Below are 21241 nucleotides of genomic sequence, written 5' to 3'. Positions count from 1 at the left end.
TGTGTAAACATCGCCACTGGGGAGACAAAGGCGGCCAGGCGTGGTGTTGGCCACCCACCCCCTCGTGTGCCGTGCCGGCCTTTATAGGTGCTTGCTAAGAGCACTTGCACCTACAGTCTCTTTGTCTTTGTGAGTTTGTGCGTGAGTGTGAATGTGTGAGTGTGTGAGTGTGAATGTGTGAGTGTGTGAGTGTAAATGTGTGAGTGTGTGAGTGTGCTATTGTGGTAGGGGGAGCGGTAGTGTAGCGGTGAACGCCCTGCGCTACGAACCCGGCGATCCGCGTTTCGATTCCCGCTCACAGCCATCACAACCGGTCCTGGGCCTCCTTTAGGTCGACTCAGTCTCAAAATGGAACCTGGTGTGGTGTCGAAACATCGCCACGAGGGAGACAAAGGCGGCCGGGCGTGGCCCCGGCTACCCACAGCCTCGTATGACGTGCCGGCCTTCATAGGTGTTCGCTAACAGCACTTGCCCCAACAGTCTCTTACATTCTATACGTGATGCTTGCAAGGCAGCCCTGCAACCATCTCATGTCTTTGAAGCAAAGTTGGTGAAACAAAGATTTAAAAGTCGTGCCACTTGAGCTCGCACGGCTTTAATGGTCCCAATTATCATCGGGGTTTTTTTAAAAAAAATAATAATCACGATGACAACTATGTAACGCAGCGTCGCCACCGCTCCACAGTATCCGCTAATGGCTCTCGTAGAGAGCGAGAGAGAGGCGCAGGAGGAGGAACCACAGACGAGGAGCGGGAAGACAGAGAGCAGCAGCAGCCACGCGCTGCCAACAATCGCCCAAGCTCTGCGATCCTGCGCGTGTCACGGCGCTTATCGGCCAACAGTCGGTGGGCGTTTGGATGTGGGAGTGAAACCAACGGCTGAGAAAATCCACGCGTGCGACGGGGCAACACTATATCCCCCGTTGCAGACCCGACAGGTGGAGTTCGCAGTGCCGCTGATCGCCGCCGGCTCCTGGTGAGCCAAGGGTTTGGACACCCTCTGGGTAACGAGAGTTCTCGCAATGTTTCTGTGATCCATAAACCCTCATTCGGGGTGCCACGGTGGCTATGAGTAGTTAACTCCCTCGCCAGGTATGCAGGAGGTCGTGGGCTCGAACCCGACCCTGACGCCTGCTGTATATTTGGAGTTTGCGGTGTCTCTCTCCCTGTGCCCTCCGGGTCCTCCGGTTTCTCCCTCCACGTTGAGAATCAACCTCACGCGTTCAGAGCATTTGGCTGCTGTAAATTTGCACGTGATGATGATAACGATGAAAAGCCACTCCGTTGAGCTATCAATTGTCATGGCCAGTGTCGCGTCTGAAAACGAGCTGCACTCCAGCTCAGTGTGGGCTTTGTTAAATCAAGGCCGATGACGTCTCTGTTTACGACGAATTGCCACCCCCTCCCCCCCCGTGTCTTAATTTGCTCTCCTGCCATGACGTCGTCTCGATGCACCCTCACTGCTCAGACCCCTCCCCGCCCAAACCCCTCCCCTAGCCCACCCACCCCCGCCCCTCACCTCCCACCCCTGCGTCTTCAAACTGCTCTTGATGCAATTGATGCAGTTTGAAGCGCGTTTTTTTCCCCCGTACTTGCATGGCCGTACAATTTAGACGCTTCGCATAATCCACGCATTGTCTGTGGTGTCGCATTGTCTGTGGTGTCTCATTGTCTGTGGTGTCACATTGTCTGCGGTGTCTCATTGTCTGTGGTGTCACATTGTCTGTGGTGTCACATTGTCTGTGGTGTCACATTGTCTGTGGTGTCGCATTGTCGGTGGTGTCACATTGTCTGTGGTGTCACATTGTCTGTGGTGTCTCATTGTCTGTGGTGTCTCTCATTGTCTGTGGTGTCTCATTGTCTGTAGTGTCGCATTGTCTGTGGTGTCTCATTGTCTGTGGTGTCACATTGTCTGTGGTGTCTCATTGTTTGTGGTGTCGCATTGTCTGTGGTGTCTCATTGTCTGTGGTGTCACATTGTCTGTGGTGTCGCATTGTCTGTGGTGTCACATTGTCTGTGGTGTCGCATTGTCTAGTGGTGTCACATTGTCTGTGGTGTCGCATTGTCTGTGGTGTCTCATTGTCTGTGGTGTCTCATTCTCTGTGGTGAATCATTGTCTGTGGTGTCACATTGTCTAGTGGTGTCACATTGTCTGTGGTGTCACATTGTCTGTGGTGTCGCATTGTCTGTGGTGTCTCATTGTCTGTGGTGTCTCATTCTCTGTGGTGTCTCATTGTCTGTGGTGTCACATTGTCTGCGGTGTCGCATTGTCTGCGGTGTCGCATTGTCTGTGGTGTCTCATTGTCTAGTGGTGTCGCATTGTCTGTGGTGTCGCATTGTCTGTGGTGTCACATTGTCTGTGGTGTCTCATTGTCTAGTGGTGTCGCATTGTCTGTGGTGTCTCATTGTCTGTGGTGTCGCATTGTCTGTGGTGTCACATTGTCTGTGGTGTCTCATTGTCTGGTGGTGTCTCATTGTCTGTGGTGTCTCATTGTCTGTGGTGTCTCATTGTCTGTGGTGTCTCATTGTCTAGCGGTGTCACATTGTCTGTGGTGTCTCATTGTCTGTGGTGTCGCATTGTCTGTGGTGTCTCACTGTCTGTGGTGTCGCATTGTATAGCGGTGTCACATTGTCTGTGGTGTCACATTGTCTGTGGTGTCACATTGTCTAGCGGTGTCACATTGTCTGCGGTGTCTCATTGTCTGTGGTGTCACATTGTCTGTGGTGTCGCATTGTCTGTGGTGTCACATTGTCTGTGGTGTCACATTGTCTGTGGTGTCGCATTGTCTAGTGGTGTCGCATTGTCTGTGGTGTCTCATTGTCTGTGGTGTCACATTGTCTGTGGTGTCGCATTGTCTGTGGTGTCGCATTGTCTAGCGGTGTCGCATTGTCTGTGGTGTCTCATTGTCTGTGGTGTCACATTGTCTAGCGGTGTCACATTGTCTGTGGTGTCACATTGTCTGTGTCGTAATGTCAGTGGTGTCACATTGTCTAGCGGTGTCACATTGTCTGTGGTGTCACATTGTCTGTGTCGTAATGTCAGTGGTGTCGCATTGTCTAGCGGTGTCGCATTGTCTGTGGTGTCACATTGTCTGTGGCGTCACATTGTCTGTGGTGTCGCATTGTCTGTGGTGTCTCATTGTCTGTGGTGTCTCATTGTCTGTGGTGTCACATTGTCTGTGGTGTCACATTGTCTGTGGTGTCGCATTGTCTGTGGTGTCACATTGTCTGTGGTGTCTCATTGTCTGTGGTGTCACATTGTCTGTGGTGTCACATTGTCTGTGGTGTCACATTGTCTGTGGTGTCGCATTGTCTGTAGTGTCTCATTGTCTGTGGTGTCACATTGTCTGTGGTGTCGCATTGTCTGTGGTGTCACATTGTCTAGCGGTGTCACATTGTCTGTGGTGTCGCATTGTCTGTGGTGTCACATTGTCTAGCGGTGTCTCATTGTCTGTGGTGTCGCATTGTCTGTGGTGTCACATTGTCTATGGTGTCACATTGTCTGTGGTGTCACATTGTCTGAGGTGTCTCATTGTCTGTGGTGTCACATTGTCTGTGGTGTCACATTGTCTGTGGTGTCGCATTGTCTGTGGTGTCACATTGTCTAGTGGTGTCGCATTGTCTGTAGTGTCTCATTGTCTGTGGTGTCACATTGTCTGTGGTGTCGCATTGTCTGTGGTGTCACATTGTCTAGCGGTGTCACATTGTCTGTGGTGTCCCATTGTCTGTGGTGTCACATTGTCTAGCGGTGTCTCATTGTCTGTGGTGTCGCATTGTCTGTGGTGTCACATTGTCTATGGTGTCACATTGTCTGTGGTGTCACATTGTCTGAGGTGTCTCATTGTCTGTGGTGTCACATTGTCTGTGGTGTCACATTGTCTGTGGTGTCTCATTGTCTGGTGGTGTCTCATTGTCTGTGGTGTCTCATTGTCTGTGGTGTCTCATTGTCTGTGGTGTCTCATTGTCTAGCGGTGTTACATTGTCTGTGGTGTCTCATTGTCTGTGGTGTCACATTGTCTGTGGTGTCTCATTGTCTGTGGTGTCGCATTGTATAGCGGTGTCACATTGTCTGTGGTGTCACATTGTCTGTGGTGTCACATTGTCTAGCGGTGTCACATTGTCTGCGGTGTCTCATTGTCTGTGGTGTCACATTGTCTGTGGTGTCGCATTGTCTGTGGTGTCACATTGTCTGTGGTGTCACATTGTCTGTGGTGTCGCATTGTCTAGTGGTGTCGCATTGTCTGTGGTGTCTCATTGTCTGTGGTGTCACATTGTCTGTGGTGTCGCATTGTCTGTGGTGTCGCATTGTCTAGCGGTGTCGCATTGTCTGTGGTGTCTCATTGTCTGTGGTGTCACATTGTCTAGCGGTGTCACATTGTCTGTGGTGTCACATTGTCTGTGTCGTAATGTCAGTGGTGTCACATTGTCTAGCGGTGTCACATTGTCTGTGGTGTCACATTGTCTGTGTCGTAATGTCAGTGGTGTCGCATTGTCTAGCGGTGTCGCATTGTCTGTGGTGTCACATTGTCTGTGGCGTCACATTGTCTGTGGTGTCGCATTGTCTAGCGGTGTCTCATTGTCTGTGGTGTCTCATTGTCTGTGGTGTCTCATTGTCTGTGGTGTCACATTGTCTGTGGTGTCACATTGTCTGTGGTGTCGCATTGTCTGTGGTGTCACATTGTCTGTGGTGTCTCATTGTCTGTGGTGTCACATTGTCTGTGGTGTCACATTGTCTGTGGTGTCACATTGTCTGTGGTGTCGCATTGTCTGTAGTGTCTCATTGTCTGTGGTGTCACATTGTCTGTGGTGTCGCATTGTCTGTGGTGTCACATTGTCTAGCGGTGTCACATTGTCTGTGGTGTCGCATTGTCTGTGGTGTCACATTGTCTAGCGGTGTCTCATTGTCTGTGGTGTCGCATTGTCTGTGGTGTCACATTGTCTATGGTGTCACATTGTCTGTGGTGTCACATTGTCTGAGGTGTCTCATTGTCTGTGGTGTCACATTGTCTGTGGTGTCACATTGTCTGTGGTGTCGCATTGTCTGTGGTGTCACATTGTCTAGTGGTGTCACATTGTCTGTGGTGTCACATTGTCTAGTGGTGTCGCATTGTCTGCGGTGTCGCATTGTCTGTGGTGTCACATTGGCTAGCGGTGTCACATTGTCTGTGGTGTCACATTGTCTATGGTGTCACATTGTCTGTGGTGTCACATTGTCTGAGGTGTCTCATTGTCTGTGGTGTCACATTGTCTGTGGTGTCACATTGTCTAGTGGTGTCACATTGTCTGTGGTGTCTCATTGTCTGTGGTGTCGCATTGTATAGCGGTGTCGCATTGTCTAGTGGTGTCACATTGTCTGCGGTGTCTCATTGTCTGTGGTGTCACATTGTCTGTGGTGTCACATTGTCTGTGGTGTCGCATTGTCTGTGGTGTCACATTGTCTGTGGTGTCTTATTGTCTGTGGTGTCACATTGTCTGTGGTGTCGCATTGTCTGTGGTGTCACATTGTCTGTGGTGTCACATTGTCTGTGTTGTCACATTGTCTGTGGTGTCGCATTGTCTGTGGTGTCACATTGTCTGTGGTGTCGCATTGTCTGTGGTGTCGCATTGTCTGTGGTGTCACATTGTCTAGTGGTGTCGCATTGTCTGTGGTGTCACATTGTCTGTGGTGTCACATTGTCTAGCGGTGTCACATTGTCTGTGGTGTCTCATTGTCTGTGGTGTCACATTGTCTGTGGTGTCGCATTGTCTGTGGTGTCACATTGTCTGTGGTGTCGCATTGTCTGTGGTGTCTCATTGTCTGTGGTGTCACATTGTCTAGCGGTGTCACATTGTCTGTGGTGTCACATTGTCTAGCGGTGTCACATTGTCTGTGGTGTCTCATTGTCTGTGGTGTCTCATTGTCTGTGGTGTCTCATTGTCTAGTGGTGTCACATTGTCTGTGGTGTCACATTGTATAGCGGTGTCGCATTGTCTGTGGTGTCACATTGTCTAGCGGTGTCACATTGTCTGTGGTGTCTCATTGTCTAGTGGTGTCGCATTGTCTGTGGTGTCTCATTGTCTGTGGTGTCACATTGTCTGTGGTGTCACATTGTCTGTGGTGTCACATTGTCTGTGGTGTCGCATTGTCTAGCGGTGTCACATTGTCTGTGGTGTCACATTGTCTGTGGTGTCACATTGTCTGTGGTGTCACATTGTCTGTGTCGTAATGTCAGTGGTGTCGCATTGTCTAGCGGTGTCGCATTGTCTGTGGTGTCTCATTGTCTGTGATGTCACATTGTCTGTGGTGTCGCATTGTCTGTGGTGTCACATTGTCTGTGGTGTCTCATTGTCTGTGGTGTCTCATTGTCTGTGGTGTCTCATTGTTTGTGGCGTCGCATTGTCTGTGGTGTCACATTGTCTGTGGTGTCACATTGTCTGTGGTGTCGCATTGTCTGTGGTGTCACATTGTCTGTGGTGTCTCATTGTCTGTTGTGTCTCATTGTCTGTGGTGTCGCATTGTCTGTGGTGTCACATTGTCAGTGGTGTCTCATTGTCTGTGGTGTCTCATTGTCTGTGGTGTCGCATTGTCTGTGGTGTCACATTGTCTGCGGTGTCGCATTGTCTGTGGTGTCGCATTGTCTGCGGTGTCGCATTGTCTGTGGTGTCGCATTGTCTGTGGTGTCGCATTGTCTGTGGTGTCACATTGTCTGTGGTGTCGCATTGTCTGTGGTGTCACATTGTCTAGCGGTGTCACATTGTCTGTGGTGTCACATTGTCTGTGTCGCATTGTCTGCGGTGTCACATTGTCTGCGGTGTCTCATTGTCTGTGGTGTCACATTGTCTGTGGTGTCACATTGTCTAGCGGTGTCACATTGTCTGTGGTGTCACCTTGTCTAGCGGTGTCACATTGTCTGTGGTGTCGCATTGTCTGTGGTGTCGCATTGTCTGTGGTGTCACATTGTCTGTGGTGTCTCATTGTCTGTGGTGTCGCATTGTCTGTGGTGTCACATTGTCTGTGGTGTCTCATTGTCTGTGGTGTCACATTGTCAGTGGTGTCTCATTGTCTGTAGTGTCTCATTGTCTGTGGTGTCGCATTGTCTGTGGTGTCACATTGTCTGCGGTGTCGCATTGTCTGTGGTGTCGCATTGTCTGTGGTGTCGCATTGTCTGTGGTGTCGCATTGTCTGTGGTGTCACATTGTCTAGTGGTGTCTCATTGTCTGTGGTGTCACATTGTCTGTGGTGTCGCATTGTCTGTGGTGTCGCATTGTCTGCGGTGTCGCATTGTCTGTGGTGTCGCATTGTCTGCTTCTTGTGGAGCCGCTGAGACGCTCCTGGCACCCCCTCCCCGTCTCCTCCCGTCAACACCATTGGACCGACCCCCACAAAGGCAAAGATCCTCCGTGTAGCCTGAGCAGATTCTTGAGCCACGGTGCTGTTAGTGAGCACCTATGAAGGCCAGAACGGCACACGAGGGGATGGGTGACCAGCACCACGCCCGGCCGCCTTTGGCTCCCCATTGGAAATGTTTACACACCGTACCAGGTACTCATTTGAGGCTGAGCCGACCTAGTGAAAGCCGGATAATCGTCACTGATGTTGGCCGTGAGCGGGAATCGAACTCGGCACGCCAGGTTCGCAACGCAGCGCGCTGACCGCTACACCACCGCTCCCTCCCCCCGATGTAACTAAGGGACACAATACACAGGGAGGTCACGTGCTTCGTGTGTGTCGCTGGTGTTTTGTGGCTCGTGGTAAAGGTTTTTTTTATATATATTTCACGTTGCGCGCGCCGGTCTGGTCATTTTGTCGCCGCAACGTGGCGCCGACGGCATTCGAGATTTCTCCTGCACGGTCGCCGTGCCGCAGCCGCGACAGCTCGACACACCTCCGCCGCGTGGACGGCTATAACCTTACGAGTGTTGCCGCTGCAGGATCCCCTGCGAATCCACGCGCCGATCCGTGGACTCCTCCATCGTCGCTACACAAGACAAAGAAGCCCCCCCCCCACCCCCGTATAGACCTGTCAACGGACTGTTGGGGCAAGTGCTGTTAGCGAGTAGCATCACCTATCCAGGCCGGCCACGGCACACGAGGAGGGGCGGCTGGGTGGCCAGCACACTGCACCAGGTACTCAGTTGAGCCCGAGTCGACCTAGGGGCGTCAACTGGACAATCGGACGACAGCTGATGCCGCCTCTCACTTTACACTGACCGTACCCTCGTCCCAAAAATAGCCCTGCCGCTCTTGGCCTATTTATGGAATGGGCGCTACACGCGAAGCCGACAATCCCACACGAGCCGCTCCAGACTGACTGCAGCCCTCGGCCGTGGCGAAAGGGGGGCCCCCTCGCGTGAGTCCACGGACTTCAGCGTTGGTAGCGAGAGTCCACACAGAGTTCGTTCGTCGCGGGAGTCCACGGAGTCCACCGTCGTCGTTGAAGAACCGCGCCGCCGTGGTTGTTGAGCCGTGACACGCGGTAGGCGGTCGTTCGTTTAAGCATTCGTTCACCCCACCCCCCCCTAAATCCTTCATCCACCCCCCCCCCCCTAAATCCTTAATTATATTTATTTGTTTAAAGTCCGCGACTTTTGCTGCCGCGTGTGGTGGGGTGGTGGTGAGGGGGTCCGGCGAAGACGACACACCATTCACAGTCGTAGACCTCCGTGCTCGCACGACGCGGGGAGCTGCAACTGGGCGCAGGGAAGCGCCCCCCCCCCCCTTCTTAGCGGCCCCCACTCGCACACTCGCGCTCGGGATGTCGAGGGACCAGGAACGAGACGGATCGGACCACCACAACGGCGACGAGGACGATGATTTCGACGAAGATGCCATCCTCGCCAACCTGTCGTCCGAGCAGCTGCAGCAGCTTGCCGGGGAACTGGCCGCGGACGACGACGAGGTGGAGCAGGAGGAGGAGGAGGAAGAGGAGGAGGAGGAGGAAGAGGAAGAGGCCACAGGCAGTACCGACGACGATGACGACGGTGATGGCGACAACGGGAAAGAGTTGGACGAAGACGAAATCCTCTCGGCGCTGTCCAAGGATCAGCTGCGGGAGCTGGAGAGGGACCTGGACGACATCCAGCCGGACGTCTCCCTGCCCGTTGGCATGCGGCAGAAGGACCAGACGGAGAAGATAGCGACAGGCTCCTACAGCCACCACTCGCTCATCGACTACATGCAGAAGCAGAAGAAGCTGGTGGATCTCGAGAGGATTCCAGAGCCTCTGGTCGACGGACAGGTGAGAGGAGAGAGTAAGAGGGCCCTAACGCTGTCAAACTTAACACTGACTCCCACCAATCAGCCGGACGTTTTAATTATCACCATCTGGGGTGATGGAGAGGGTTTACATTTTTTTTCAACGGATCAATTGGGAATAGAAAGGACACACCCCGAGTGGAAACAGAGCCCCCAGGAGATGTAGACCCAAACAAGGGCCCTCAGTACAGTCCAACTGAACACTCGCCGAGCGTCAGGAGACTCGGAACCGTCAGGAAAATAAAAAAAAATAATTACGCGACGAATAATGAAGCGTTGAACGCGGCAGGATGATTTTTTTTTAGTGTGTGAAAAAAACCGACGATACACGCACAAAGAAAGATGTACGTATGAATCTTGACTTAAAGCTTTCGTGACTGCAGGAATTCGTGTTCTTTGGATCTTTCGGTAAAGTCACGTAGATAGGTTCAAATAAAATCACGAAAAATAACGAAAAACTACGTTTCGATCGCAACACAAGCGTGACGAACGCTTGTGTTGCGATCGAAACGTCGTAGTTTTTGGTTATCTTTTGTTATTTTCTTTTGAACCTATCTACGTGACTTCACCGAAAGACCCAAAGAATAAGATGTACGTATGTTGACCTACTTTCGCAGAAGGAAGTTCAACATCGGAGTTGCGGGGGAAGGACAACAAACTAACCACAAAAAATCAGTTCTAAAGCGATGAGTTTCCAATCGAAATTATTTCAACGTGCGTAGCTCCAGTGGTGTCCTAACATCGGAAAGGAGAGCGTTCCCGACGGCCGCAGAAGTTAATCCGAAAGCGCGCGGTGATGCGGTGACCCCTGTCTTCGTTCGACGTTGTCGAGGAGCCGTGCCTGTGAGGCCACTTTCTGTCGCATCTGGGAGAGGGTGTGAGAGAATTGTTGCTCCATGGTAAACTTTCCCCAGTGGCAAACGTTACCGCTGGTAACTTCCTCCATTGGTAACGTTCCCAGTGCAAATCCTCTCGCGTGCACGGTGGGTTTTCTCTGGGCACTCCAGTTCCACCCCTCCGCAAAGGCAGAGATCCCCCGCATAGCCTTTAACGGACTATTGGGGCGAGGGCTGTTAGCGAGTAGCACCCTATGAAAGTCACGACACCAGGGACGGTCCCGTTGTCAGCACCACACACAAACCAACACAAACAAGCACAAAGACAAACAGACGCACACAAATGCATACAAACACACACACAAACACAAACACACACAGATACATACATACATACACACACAAGCCAACACAAGCCAACACAAGCCAACACAAGCCAACACAAGCCAACACAAGCCAACACAAGCCAACACAAGCCAACACAAGCCAACACAAGCCAACACAAGCCAACACAAGCCAACACAAGCCAACACAAGCCAACACAAGCCAACACAAGCCAACACAAGCCAACACAAGCCAACACAAGCCAACACAAGCCAACACAAGCCAACACAAGCCAACACAAGCCAACACAAGCCAACACAAGCCAACACAAGCCAACACAAGCCAACACAAGCCAACACAAGCCAACACAAGCCAACACAAGCCAACACAAGCCAACACAAGCCAACACAAGCCAACACAAGCCAACACAAGCCAACACAAGCCAACACAAGCCAACACAAGCCAACACAAGCCAACACAAGCCAACACAAGCCAACACAAGCCAACACAAGCCAACACAAGCCAACACAAGCCAACACAAGCCAACACAAACACGCACAAGGACCTAACAGGCACACACAAATACACACAAACACATACAAACATACATACATACACAAACACCCACACAAACAACAAAGACAAAGATCCCCCATATAGCCTTAACAGACTGTAGGGGCAAGTGCTGTTAGCGAGCACCTATGAAGGCCGGAACGGTACACGAGGGGGTGGGTGGCCAGCACCACGCCCGACCGCCTTTGTCTCCCCAGTGGCGATATTTACACACCGCACCAGGTACTCATTTTGAGGCTGAGTCGACCTAGGGGAGGCCCGGGACCGGTTCAGAAAATCGTCACTGGTGTTGGCCGTGAGCGGGAATCGAACCCGGGTCGCCAGGTTCATAGCGCAGCGCGCTAACCGCTACACTATCGCTCCCCCACACAAACACACACACAAAAACACACACACAAACGCACACACACACATGCATACAAACACACGTGGTGGGGATTCTCCGCTCGTACTCGCCGACTGACCCATGGAGACCCTCCCGCATCTATCGGCCGGCCGACGGCCAACGATGGGGAGTTCAAAACGTTAAAATTCTGCCTCTGCTGCCGCCAGAGCGTTCCCGGCTCTCATTCAATCGCGGGGAGGCTTTCGTGTTTACTTTTGGTAAAGGTAGTCAACAACACGGCCTGGTTACTTAGCAGCGTATCTGCGAGATGTTTGTGCCCAGTTCCTCTCCAGGGGAGCTTGAGGGAGGGTGTGTGGGGGAAGGACATCTGAGTGGAATGGAAAGTGACAGGGGGTGGGGGGCAGCCCCCCACCCCATCACCACCCCCCCCCACCCCCGGACCCACCATCCCCCCACCCCCGTATTTTCCAGTGGCTACCCACCTCAAAACTATTCAAACTATTTTTTTTAATTTTACCACGCAAGGCCCCCTCCTGAGCTGTGTGGCTGTTTTCTAGAAGCGACCTGGCTGTCGCGAATGAGAGGGCTGCTCAACGGAGTGGCTTATCACGTGGTAATTCATGGCAGCCAAGTACTCTAAAGGCGTGTTTCTACAGACCCATAGAAACCCATAGAGACCCACAGAGATCCAGATAATAATTTAGAACCATAGAGACACGTAGAGACTCACATACTCGAGTGTTCCTATGCCAATCCGAAAGCAACGCGTTCCAAATTTTATTTTAGGAACAAAAAATATCGATTTCTCAAAGGGAAGTCAACAGCAAGTGAGAGTAATTTCCCGGCTCAAATGAAGCCGAATTGCTCATCTCGCCGCTTACAGCCCCTGCAAAGAGCCAGCGGTGGATATTCTCCATTCCCATGACAGGGTCAGGGCCTGTGAACTCCCTCGAGAAACAAACACCACAAGTCTTTAATTCTTACACTTTGCGCTCACTTTGCTCCACTGGCCGAAACGCGTCCCGCTGTCGCCAATCGGTTGACAACCAAAGAGCGGTGCCGTTTGTTGCCGGCCGCTTGGCGTATTCGACGCCCTCCGAGTGATCCGGGAACGAATTGAGAGCGAAGCGAAATTCGCGTCGCAGGTTCACTGCCGGTGGGGGGGGGGGGCGGGGGGGGCGAGGTCTGTCAGCGACAGACGTCGACAAGGACGATACGGAGTCAGATAATTGTATTACCTTGGAGGAATCGCATGAGCTATAAAAGCTCTTCATCACAGACGCCCACTTCAAAACGTTGGCGCGAATTAAAGGCGAAAGAATTCGCGAATCGGATATCAAATATCCACGTGTATGTATGCACGCATATATCTATATTAACCGTGTGGAAAGCGGTGTAGCAGTGGTTAGCGCTATGCTGCGCTACGAACCCGGTGACCTGAGTTCAATTCCCGCTCACGGCCACCAACACCAGTGACGATTATCTGAACCGGTTCTGGGCCTCCCCCCGAGGTCGACTCAGCCTCTCATGAGCAACCTGGTCTCAAGGCTGTAATTATAATATATATTGGGGGGGAGAGGCCTTAACCCGCCCCCCCCCCCCCAATATTCAAATATACTTAAAATGTCCCCCCCAATATATTTCTATAAAATAGATTTCTGTTTATGTGATTGTGGTTATGGTTGTACTTTATTAATCCCGAATCTCTGCCATTACATACAATGAAACAAGAAAAGTTAAAAGAAAAAACAGAGCAATGTAATACAATACATTGTTAGACATTATTGTAAAAAATAAATACAAGTCCATCCCATGTGTTAGTGAATTTTTTAATATTTTAGGCAGGAAATGGCAGGAAATGAGTTATAAAATTTAGATTTTCTTTCTGATGGGGGGGGCCCCAGACCCCCTGGGAGATTTGGTCCCCCCCAATGTTGACTCCATGGCTATGGCCTTGCCTGTGTAAACATCGCCACTGGGAAGACAAAGGTGGACGGACGTTGTGTTAGCCATCCACCCCCTCGTGTGCCGTGCCGACCTTCGTACCTGTAGGTGCTCGCTAACAGCACTTGCCCCAACAGTCTGTTAAGGTTATGCGGGGGGATCTTTATATTAACCATTATACATTCGCAGTCAAGTCGCTTGCCGATATAAACTGGGGTAGATCTTTGCACGTCAATGTTTAAAATCGTATTATTAGCATTTCATTATTTAAAAAATATTTATTTTTCACGAGAGTTGTTGTCAAAGCCGAATTCTCCCCACCCCTCCTCCCCCGTTTCGTTCCCTCCGCAGTACAAAAACGGGGATGGCAAAATCGATTCCCGGCGACCGCTGGCGGAAGACGAGGAAGCGGTCGACGTGGAGAGCAGCGGTCGAGCGGCCGAGAACGGCACGGCCGAGCGGGCGGCTCGCGCAGAGCGGCCTCCCGGCCACGTCGCCGGGAGGTCCCACGAAAGCTCGTCCGAGAGTTCCGACTCCGGCGGCGAGGACCGCGAGAGGAGCGCGCCGGGAGAGGCCTTCGCCCGCGGCGAGAGCCGTTCGGCGGCGAGAGGAGAATCGGCGTCGCCGGTGAACGGCGTCGGCGTTCCGAACGGCCGCGGCTCTATCACGCCTCCTCAGGAGGGCTCGGGTGAACCTGCCTGCGCGGCCGCCGCCGCCGCTGACAACGCAGATAACCCTACCGGCGGTGGTGAGCAGAAGCAAGGCGATGGTGGCGGCGGTGGCGACGACGCCGAGTCGTTCAAACCGAAAGCACCTCTCAAGCTGCCCGGAGCGCTGGCCAACAGCCTGAAGGATCAGCTCGCGGCCAAGTTTGGGGCTCTTCAGAAGGGGCCCATGGGCAAGGGGCCGCCGGGCAAAGGGCCTGTGGCGAAGGGACCCGGCCGTCTGTCGGGAAACCCGACGATCGTGGACGACGCCCTCAGGGGGGTCCAAAGCAACGACCCCGCGCTGACGGAGGTCAACCTCAACAACATCGAGAACATCCCCATGGAGACGCTGGTGCAGTTCGCCGAGGCGCTCAAGAAGAACAAGCATGTGAAGGTGTTCAGCATCGCCAACACGCACTCGGACGACAACGTGGCGTACGCCATCGCCAACATGCTGCGTGCCAACCGCAGCATCGACAAGCTCAACCTGGAGTCCAACTTCATCTCGGGCCGGGGCATCGTGGCCATCATGCGCTGCCTGCAGTTCAACGAGGCCCTGCTGGAGCTGCGCTTCCACAACCAGCGGCACATCCTGGGCACGCAGGCCGAGATGGAGATCTCGCGCCTGCTCAAGGCCAACAACACCCTGCTCAAGATGGGCTACCACTTCGAGCTGCCGGGCCCGCGCATGATCGTCACCAACCTGCTGACGCGCAACCTCGACCGCCAGCGGCAGCAGCGGCTCATGGAGCAGCGCATCCAGGAGGAGCAGCAGCAGATCAGGAGGATGCTGGTGGCGGGCCTGGCCGAGATAGGCGAGGAGGGCAAGGGGGGCGAGTATGACGAGGAGGAGGGCGAGGAGGAGGGGTGGCCGGACGGGCTCGCCGCGTCTCCGCGCCACAAGGTCCTCCGGGGCTCCCAGTCGCTTCCGGCGTCGCCGCCGGCGCCGAGGTCTCCGCGGCCACCCGGCTCGCCGGTCCCGGCCGACGGCGAGACGGCGGCGGCCGGCAGGAAACCGAGGAGCATCGACCGGACGCTGGCCGAGTCGCACAGATCGTCGTCGGCCAGCGGCGAGGACGCGATGGGTGGCGGCCGCCGCGGCGGCGACGGCGGCGGGTGGAACATGCAGGGGGTGCTGTCGCAGAAGGAGACCGCCGCCACGGGGGGTCCCAGGCTGAAGAAGAGACCGCCCGACGGCGAGAAGGATTCGTCGTCGAAGGGCCAGTCACGCTTTCTGCTCAAGCGCGAGCAGCACGACTTCCGGCACGTGCTGCAGCCCACGAGGAAGCGGAAGGTGAAGCAGAACCCCAAGCCCAAGGAGAACTGCCTCCACGAGGACCTCATGTCGGAGATTCGGACGACGAACGTGGCCATGCTGAAGATGGTAAGGGTCGCTGACCGCCTGTCCCCCTCTCGCTCTCGCCGTGCATGCGTCTGCCCCGCGGAGTGGGCCACGTTCCCTCGTACGTTCGCCGCGTTATATCCAGTTCGCGTCACGAGGCCACTCGTTACAGAGACAGGTTGTGCGGTTGAACTTCTTTCGCACCGTACGTAGCCAACCGTGCCAACCGGAGTTGACCGCCTTTGCTCGATGGCGAGCCAAAAGCCCGCTGCGAGCACGACCAGAGTTTGCGCGGACACCGCGACACAATGCGGAGGCAACGGTGTTCACGCTCATGATGATGATGATGCAGTTGATGCTCTCTCATGCAAACCTCTTTAGCCCTCCGCACGCCAGCCGAACCGCCCGGATGTAGAGTGGGGGGGGGGGGTGGCAAAAAGTGACCCAGGACCTCACACAACAGAGGGCCTCACAACGGCCCTCTTAATCGTCGCTAATGAGTAAGGGGGCCGGATCCACGTGGCCGCCTGCCAGGGGCCTTCAGGGAGCTCTTTTGGGTAGCCGTGAATGCCAAAATCAAAACCAAGCAAACACTGGCTTGAGTTCATGATATGTCCCCACACCTCCGATTCGCACAGTTTGGCTACGTACGGTGCGAAAGAGGTTCACAATACACACAGTTTGCTTTCCTTCCCCCGCACCTCCGATTAGCACGGTTTGGCTACGTATGAAGTTCAATGTACGTACATATGTATGGTCAGTGCGCTGACCCGGCATGGAAGTTGAACGCTCACCGCTGTCCACCGGCGTTAATGGAGGCACTGTAGTTAGTAGGACGCCACGGTGGTGAGATGTTAACTACCTCGCCTGGCATGCAGGAGGCCGTGAGTTTGACCCCGACCCTGACGCCTGCTATATATATTTGAGTTTGCGTGTCTCTCCCCCCGTGCCTGGTGTGGATTTTTTTTATCAGGGTCCCTCCGGGATTTCCCTCCACATTTAGAATCAAACATCACGCGTTTAGAGTAATTTGGCTGCTAGACACTTCCACACGATGATGATGATGACGGTCATGAGCCACTTCGCTGAGCTATCGTAGTCACCGGCGGCGAGGCCACCTACTCGTGTCTGTCGCGCGTCCCTCCCCGGCTCTCGCGCCCTGTGTGTGTTCGACGAGAGGCTGTGTCCAGCATTGCCTGCCTCGACCGAGGTGGTGGTGGTGGGAAGGGGGGGGGGGGTGTCGGCAAAGCAAAATAACAAGATGGGATTAAACAAACAAAAATTCCGTGAAACAATAAAAAGCAGCTCAATATTTCGAGAGCCGCGGACCGGTAGCGGTCCGTGGCCTGTTGGGAACCGGGCCGCACAGCAGCAGGAGGTGAGAGCGGTGAGTCAGCACGTGGCCCGCCTCCATTATTTTATTATTCACCACTTCCGCCCGCGCCTCTTTCCCGCACTGCGCACTTGTCTCAGTCACAGTGTTGGTAAGCCCACAAGCTCTAACCCCCTAGTAGCCACAATGAGTAAGCCCACAAGCTCTAACCCCCTAGTAGCCACAATGAGTAAGCCCACAAGCTCTAACCCCTAGTAGCCACAATGAGTAAGCCCACAAGCTCTAACCCCCTAGTAGCCACAATGAGTAACAAACAAACGTCGCTGGAGAGCTTCTTTGAAAAGGGGGAAAGACCAAATGATGAACGCCCCCCCCCGCCCCGGTCCGTGAAAGAATTGTCTTCCACGAAACCGGTCCCTGGTGTCAAAAAGGTTGGGGACCGCTGCCTTAGAGAGCCGCACGCGGCTCTGGAGCCGCGGGCTGCCGACCCCTGGCCTCAACTGAAGCCAGGTCCGCACCTGGGCGAGTAGTTGCACACGGTTGCGCAACTGTTCGCAACCGGTTGCAGACGTCCACGTGGTTAGAGATTGGGGAAATAAAAGAACTCAATGCATCCGTCGATGCCGCTACGCGCTGTGAAGAAGGGCCATTGCACCGAAACGTCACCCACTATATACATTTTATTTATTATTATTTTTTAAGTCCACACGCGTTCGTTGAAATTGAGGAATGTGTCGAGTGTCGTTGACGTTAACTGCGCTTGTACACCGCTGCCAATGCAGCAGCAGTAGCGAATCGTTTGTTGCGCGTGCAACCAAGGCGCGCAAATGATTGCCCAGGTGTGGACCCAGGTATAGAATTAGAATGGGGCAGAGCCTCCCACCCCCCTCTCCCCCCGCCCCCCCAATGTTAGAGGGCTGGCGTGCGTGTGCGTGTGTGTGCGTGCGTGTGTATTTGTAGGTCTGTGCGTCTGTGCGTGTGTGTGTGTGTGTGCACGCACGTGGTTCTTCTCCAACCTGCCTGTTAGCAGCTTTCCAAATGAACGCTCCTCATTCCATGGGTGCTCGCTTACCACACGCCCATTTAACCCCGTAAGCCGTTGCCTGACGAACGCGATGCCCCTCCACGGGCCCGTGCGTGCCACTGAACGTTCGTTTCTCACCGCGCGCGCGCCACCACGAACGAGGGCGCGGCTCGGGTCCTCGCTGTGACGCCACGCGCGCCGCCGCGTTTGGGTTCTCGTGGGAGAAAACTAAACAAACAAAAAACGCGGCGTGTGTGTGTGACCACCGCGTGCAATGTGTACGCTTGCGCGTTTGTTTGTGTGTGTGTGTGGTTTTTTTTTTTGGTACAAACGATTAACGACCTGCTTTCTCTTTTCCAGACCCCGAAATCGATAGAACAATTGAAGGAGGAGTATCTGAAGTAGTGAAGACGTGGAATGAAAGTCCACACTCTTTAACTTTCGCGGACGTTTCGGACACGCCGCCCCGCGATACCCTGCGGAGGCAACGGTGTTCACTCTGATGCCCTCTCACGCGACCTCCTTAAGCCCTCCGCACGCCAGCGGAGCCGCCCGGATGTATAGAGCGGGGGGGGGGGGGTGGTGTGTGGGGTGGTGGTGGTGGTGGCAAAAGACAAATAGGTAGTGTAGCGGTTCTGGGTAGCGGTAGTGTAGCGGTTAGCGCGCTGCGTTATGAACCTGGCGATTCCCGCTCACGGCCAACACCAGTGCCGATTATCTGAACCGGTCCTGGGCCTCCCCTAGGTCGACTCAGCCTTAAATGAGTCCCTGGTGCAGTATGCAAACATCGTCGCTGGCGAGACAAAGGCGGCCGGGTGTGGTGTTGGCCACCCACCCCTCGTGTGCCGTGCCGGCCTTTATAGGTGCTCGCTCACAGCACTTGCCCCAATAGTCTGTTAAGGCTATACGGAGGATCTTTGTTTTGGTGGCAAAAGTGATCCGGGGCCTCACACAATGGCCCTCTTAATATTTTTGGCACTAATGAGTCAAATGGCCGGATCCACGTGGCCGTCAAAACTAAACTTTTATTTACCAGGTAAGGCCCCACTGAGCTAGATGACTCTTTTAGCAACCTGGCTATCGCAAATGATAACCCAATGAAGTGGCTTATCACGTGCTAATTCATAGCAGCCAAATATTCTGAATGTGGAGGAAAAACCGGAGAACCTGGAGAAAAATCCACGCGCGGGGAGAGAGACACGCAAACTCCAAATATACAGCAGGCGTCACGGTCGGGGTCGAACCCACAAACAGGCGAGGCAGTTAACATTTCGCCCCCTGCCAGGGAGCTCTCTTTGGTGGCCCTGAACACCAACATCTAAAAACACTGGCTGCCGCCAAATGTGTTGGCGGCGTGTTCAGTATAGGATCACTGCCATCGTGGGAAGAAAATGTAAATCTGAATTTCTCAGAAATTCGACAAGAAGGGATAATTGCGTGTGCATTCCTCGTCTTGAGCGGTGCATCATCATTCTTACACGGCTCACAAACACCGGCGCTCTTCACGTCCCGGGGAAGACTTCACATATTTCCAGGATAGCAGCTGCCTCAACAAGAGCATGATCCTCGGGAGACACCACGAAGCTAAGGCAACCCGAGTTAGAATGTTCGTGGACATCATGGCTCGACATCAAGCTAGCTTGGACCTGTTCACACATCCACTGTTAGCAGGAAGACTCCTTTGGTTTTAAATTTTTACTTTTTTGTTTACAATTGGACCCAGACATCCGCAGAGTTGCTAACGTCTCCTGACATTCACAATGTTGCCATCGCCGCCACCAAACACCAACCTGCCCCTGACCCACTGCCACCACCTTCGCTACCCCCTCTGGGCTAAACGTAAGCCAGCTAAAAGTTGCCGTTGTGGTTTTTTTGTCTCATTATATTCATACTCTTTGGATCTTTCGGTAAAGTCACGGAGATAGAAAAATAGCAATTAAAAATCACGAAGTTTCGATCGCTACACAAGCAATCGTCTTCAGGTGAAAAAATACAGCAGTAGAACTGCTGAGGCAGGAGAAAATCTGATTATAATAATCACAGTTTATAATTATCACAGTTTTGGGGTTCACCACCAATAGCCTCGGTGGAATTGAGTTAAGTGAGCCCAGCCAACGCCGCTGTGTACGTATGTGTGTTGAACTTCATTCGCACCGTACGTCGGCAACCGTGCTAATCGGAGGTGCGCTCTTCAATGTCCCAGTGCTCCAACGGTCGACGAGTTCCCGTGCCGTTGCACCACCTGCGTAGCCACGCCGCCGCTGATCACCAAGCCCCCGTATTTCTGCATCACTTCCCTCGCAATGTCTTTGAAAGGCCCCTACAACGTGTTTACACTTTGACCCCCAGTGTACGATGGCGAGATGTTAACTACCTCGCCTGGTATACAGGAGGTTGTGGGTTAGATCTCGACCCTGATGCCTGTATATTTAGAGCTTGTGTGTTCTCTGTACCTGTGATTGCGTGGATTTTTTTCTCCCGGTCCACCGGTTTTTCCTTCCATATTTAGAATCATTGTGCGTTTGGAGTTATTTGGCTGCTATAAGTTTCCACATGATGATGATGATGAAGCCACTTCCTTGAGCTGTCATTTGTGATCGCCAGGTCGCTTCTGAAAAAAGAGCTAAACCGCTCAGTGGCGCCTTCCCTCGTAAAGTAAAACAAACAGTTGAGTTTAGTTTAGAAAACCGGGCCACTCTGCTTCACGTGCAATGTAATCGATGGTTGGCACGGGCCCTGTAATCAGTGAGCGTGGGGTTCACCACCACTGGCGTAGCCTGATTGGCATGGGCCCCGGTGAAAGGGATTACCTGGGATCTGCATTCTGTCGAATTTATTACCCACCCAGCCCTCCGATCTTCGTCGACCGGCTCCTGGGCCGCTCCGGCCCGGGGAAAGCTGGTGCAGTTGCACCGCCTTCACACTCGAAAGCTACTCTCGCTGATGTAGTAGTAGTATGATAATATTGTGTGTGTTGTGTGTGTGGTTTTTTTGTACTAAATGTGACTGGTAGATGTGTGTTGGTCAGCCAATGCGCTTCGGATATCATACAATGACTCTGCGGATGTATGTGTTTGTTTGTTTTCGCTCTTCTCCCTGTAACACGTGGACATGCGTTGTCGTAATTTAACAAAACGAGGCCTGGCAGAAACACCGACAATAAATTTGCGGTATTCGGACGGAAAAACAAAAACTGATCGAATGACAGCTTTGCTTCCTTGCGACTGCGTTTGCCCAAGTCTGCGCCGATGGATTTATCATTGACGTGCGTCGAAAATTATTTAAAGCCCTTTGTCAATCCGCTGCTGGATGAAGGCCTGTCCAAACGCTCCAGTCATGGCGGTTGACTGACCATACTTCACCACGTCGGTCACTATGGGTTGATGAATGGATGACCTGGGGTGGGGGGGGGTGGGTGAACCAGTCGGGATTTTCACTCGCCACTCATTCTGGCTGTGGCTGCGAATCGAATTCGGGCCACTGGGTCGATAATTAATTCAACGCGCTAACCACTGCGTCGCCACTGCTCCCCTATCATCGATGTAACACCGGTTAATGGATAAAGGGCTGAATTAAAC

General features: G+C 53.2%; 1 protein-coding gene across 1 annotated transcript; it reads left to right on the top strand.

The window, feature by feature from the left end:
* The first annotated feature begins 7864 nt into the window (after positions 1-7864).
* On the top strand, positions 7865-20860 carry LOC116951243 (leiomodin-3-like). Its single transcript, XM_032969739.2, has 3 exons — positions 7865-9217; positions 13609-15348; positions 18024-20860. The coding sequence occupies exons 1-3, from the start codon at positions 8735-8737 to the stop codon at positions 18066-18068; spliced, it is 2268 nt and encodes a 755-aa protein (XP_032825630.2). The 5' UTR covers positions 7865-8734; the 3' UTR covers positions 18069-20860.
* The last annotated feature ends 381 nt before the right edge of the window (positions 20861-21241 follow it).

This window comes from Petromyzon marinus, chromosome 42 (genome assembly GCF_048934315.1).
Source record: "Petromyzon marinus isolate PM22_M1 ecotype Great Lakes invasive population chromosome 42, UKy_Petmar_22M1.pri1.0, whole genome shotgun sequence".
Taxonomy (NCBI): Eukaryota; Metazoa; Chordata; class Hyperoartia; order Petromyzontiformes; family Petromyzontidae; genus Petromyzon; species Petromyzon marinus.
This window is presented reverse-complemented; position numbering and strand designations above follow the sequence as displayed.